Source organism: Plasmodium fragile (genome assembly GCF_000956335.1).
Source record: "Plasmodium fragile strain nilgiri unplaced genomic scaffold supercont1.48, whole genome shotgun sequence".
In the NCBI taxonomy this organism is placed as follows: Eukaryota; Apicomplexa; class Aconoidasida; order Haemosporida; family Plasmodiidae; genus Plasmodium; species Plasmodium fragile.
Window position 1 is genome coordinate 70,197 of NW_012192628.1, and position 3,034 is coordinate 73,230.

General features: G+C 48.5%; 1 protein-coding gene across 1 annotated transcript; it reads right to left on the reverse strand.

The window, feature by feature from the left end:
- Positions 1–361: 361 nt before the first annotated feature.
- Positions 362–3,034, reverse strand: AK88_03865 (uncharacterized protein; the record flags this gene model as incomplete). Its single annotated transcript, XM_012481475.1, has 10 exons — positions 362–543; positions 702–762; positions 928–1,005; positions 1,214–1,254; positions 1,383–1,536; positions 1,684–1,758; positions 1,910–1,987; positions 2,135–2,238; positions 2,393–2,476; positions 2,680–3,034. The coding sequence occupies 10 exons, from the start codon at positions 3,032–3,034 to the stop codon at positions 362–364; spliced, it is 1,212 nt and encodes a 403-aa protein (XP_012336898.1).

Sequence of the window (3,034 nt, forward strand, 5' to 3'; positions counted from 1 at the left end):
AAAAAAAAAAAAAAAAAAAAAACAGTGGGAAAAATGCAACGGGGCAACACAACGGCATGGAGACTGGGCACCACAAAAAGGATGCAAATGATACGAGGGCGTCTCGCCGCTACGTCGCCGTGCCAGTTCAACATGTGCACGTTTGCAGCGTGGCGTCATTGTAGCAATTAAAAAAAAAAATGGATCCTCCCATCGTCCCTGTGCCACCAGCATAAGTGTGTACAGTTCCTCTTGCATACGCGAGCGCAGACACACACAAATAAACACGTTTGTAGCACACACTTACGCACTAGGACGACACAAAAGCATTTTATGTTAATCTTGTTTCGCTGACCAAGTGGGTGGAGTAGCCACGGGCACACTAATCCTCCCCAGCGGCAGCAGCGTCGCCCTTGCGCTTCCTCCGCACGTACTTCTTCTTGCGTCTTGCTCTGTAGGCCTTGTGGTGGCTACTCTTGTGCCCCTTCCCATGGCCCATCTTCTGCTCCTCCCGGGGATTCTTCCGAATTGTTCGTTTCACCTTTTTGCTTTGTTTGGTCACATCTGCATGGAGGGGGAGGGAAGTGGAAGACGTGTCATGACGTGCACTCGACGTGATGAATGGAAACACACTCGATGTAAAACGCTGACTTCAAACGTGTTCCATGTACACCTTCGTCACACTGATGTGAATTATTTTTTTTTTTTTTTTTTCGACTCACCTTTGGGTGCATCCCGCGCATTGTCCACACGTTGAATCTTCTCAACCACAAGTTCACGGCCCTACGATGGTAGTTGGAAAAAAAAAAAAAAAGGGGGGAGGGATAAAGATGGCCAGCCGACACACTAACACCGTCCGCGCATTGAAACGCAACGGTCACCTCACAATGTGCCTGGAGATGTGGGCAAGAGGGGTGGGGTGTGAAGGGACCCATCTGCTTGGCTTACATTTACTGAGTGGCCGTGAAACATATTAATGGCCTTCTTAACGGAGCTTCTGTTTTGGAAGAGGACAAAGGAGACTCCCTGCGGGGGTGGGGGTGGAACGCACGCATGTGGTGGACGCACAGTAGACAGAGCGTAGCGGATGCAGCGTAGCCCATGCAGGCCAATGAGAGCAGTGCGACAGAGTGCCTCTCCCAACATGTACAACAGATGACTATGAGTAGTGTTCTCTTTTGTAGAAGCACAATTCACCTCGTCTCTGCTCTGCTCTGTTCTGCTCCGCCCTTACCGTGGACACGCTCGTCCGTTCGTCCCTCAAAATGCGGATGCCTGCGAAGAAAAAAAAACGGGGGGGCCAACGCACAAGTGACACGATTGGGGTGAAAAATGGAAACTCCTGGCTCGGCTAGCGGCCACTCCACACACGGCACGCTCACACACGCGCATGCATGTCGCACCTTTTATCTCGTCCACGTCCTTCAACAAGTTATACAAATCTGACTCGTTCAACTTCCTATCTAAGTTCTTTATGCACACAGACTTCTTCCTGTTGAAGTTGGGCTTCTCCCCCAGCATGTTTATTCGAAGCACATAGCCCTCGTAAACCATTCCCTGTTTGGGGGGTGCAAAGGTTGTGGTGATGAAAGTGAAGCAAACGCAGTTGCCTAGCGCAGACGAAAGCAACGCCCCCTCCCCCCCTTCATGTCAAATCTGTGACACAAGGAGGACCATCTGTCCACACAAATGTATGCTTTTTACATTTTTGCTGAGCAAATCGGGCAGACTCTCCTCCTTCTTCAGAGTGATGATGGCGTTCTGGTTGTCCTTGGCATCCTAACATGGGGGCAGACGACGGGTTCCAATGTGGTTGCGATCGTGCGATCGTGCGATCATGTAATGTCGAGTGGGTTAGGACAGCAGTGCACCGCATACCCTTGTGCAGAGCTCTCTGCTGGCAGGTTGTCCATCACTCCTACACCCTTACCGTAAACTTCTTCAAAATGACCCCCAACTTTTTCCTCCCGGCGTACGCCTCCTCCATAGGTTGAGATCGAAAGCGGACCTGATAGGCAGCGGGTGGTGGTGCATACACATGTGAGCAGTGTCATTGTACAATTGTTAAAATGGACTGAAGAGTCCCCTTCTCCGATATGGTCGCAATATGTGTACATGTGTGTGCTTGCATTTCATATATGCTTAGGTAAAGTACCGATTCAACAGCGGACTTCTTCAAATCCAACAACCGTAGCAGCTTCACTTTGTGCATGTCCTTAAGTGGAAGATTCCCAATGAAAACGGTTCGCTTAGCTTTATCTGGTTAGGTACAGAAAAAAGAAAAAAAAATTTTTAACACATGCGGGATTTTTTTTTTTTTTTTTTTTTTTCTCATATGAGGGGAACCCACATTGTTAGCATGGCAACGGGGCCTCTTCGTCCTCCTCATTTGTCCACGCTTTGTAGAACTTACCTTCCTGTGACACTTCGTCGCAATATCGTGGCTTCCCTTTTGTCTTCTTCCTGTTTGTGGGCTGCTTCTCATTCGCCTTACCACCTACGACATGTCATTTGGGCAAAAAAAAAACAGGACAAAGCTGAGCACCGCTATACAAATGGCGTCGCAGGGAAAAGACACTGTTCCGCCACTGTGGAAGAAACACAAATGCGTAAACGCCCTTTTTCCCCCTTGCTCTTATGTCCAATTATTCATTTGTGCTACTTGTTGAAGCTGTTCTCTCTGCCATCCCCCACCCTTACCTTCTTCATTAGACCGAGGAGGCCTTTCATTCCTCTTCAAAAATGAAACGATCGACGATATCTGCTGCCCTTCTGTTTGTTCCTCGTCTTGGTTCACCTCACAGGGGCTACCACTATCACCACCTTCTTCTCTACCCCTCGCGGCGCTATTTTCTTCCTGTTTCTTCAACATATTCTTTTCCTTTTTTTTCTTCAATTTTTTTTTTTTCTTTTTTTTTTTGTTTATCTTTTTGTTTCTGTGGTTTGGCTTCCTGAAAAGCTGCTTCTCTTTCCCCTTTAGGTTCGTTTCGGGCTCGCCATCGTTTGCCACCTCGACGCTCTGCTCCCCTCTGTCCGTTTCACCACCGCTCGTCAT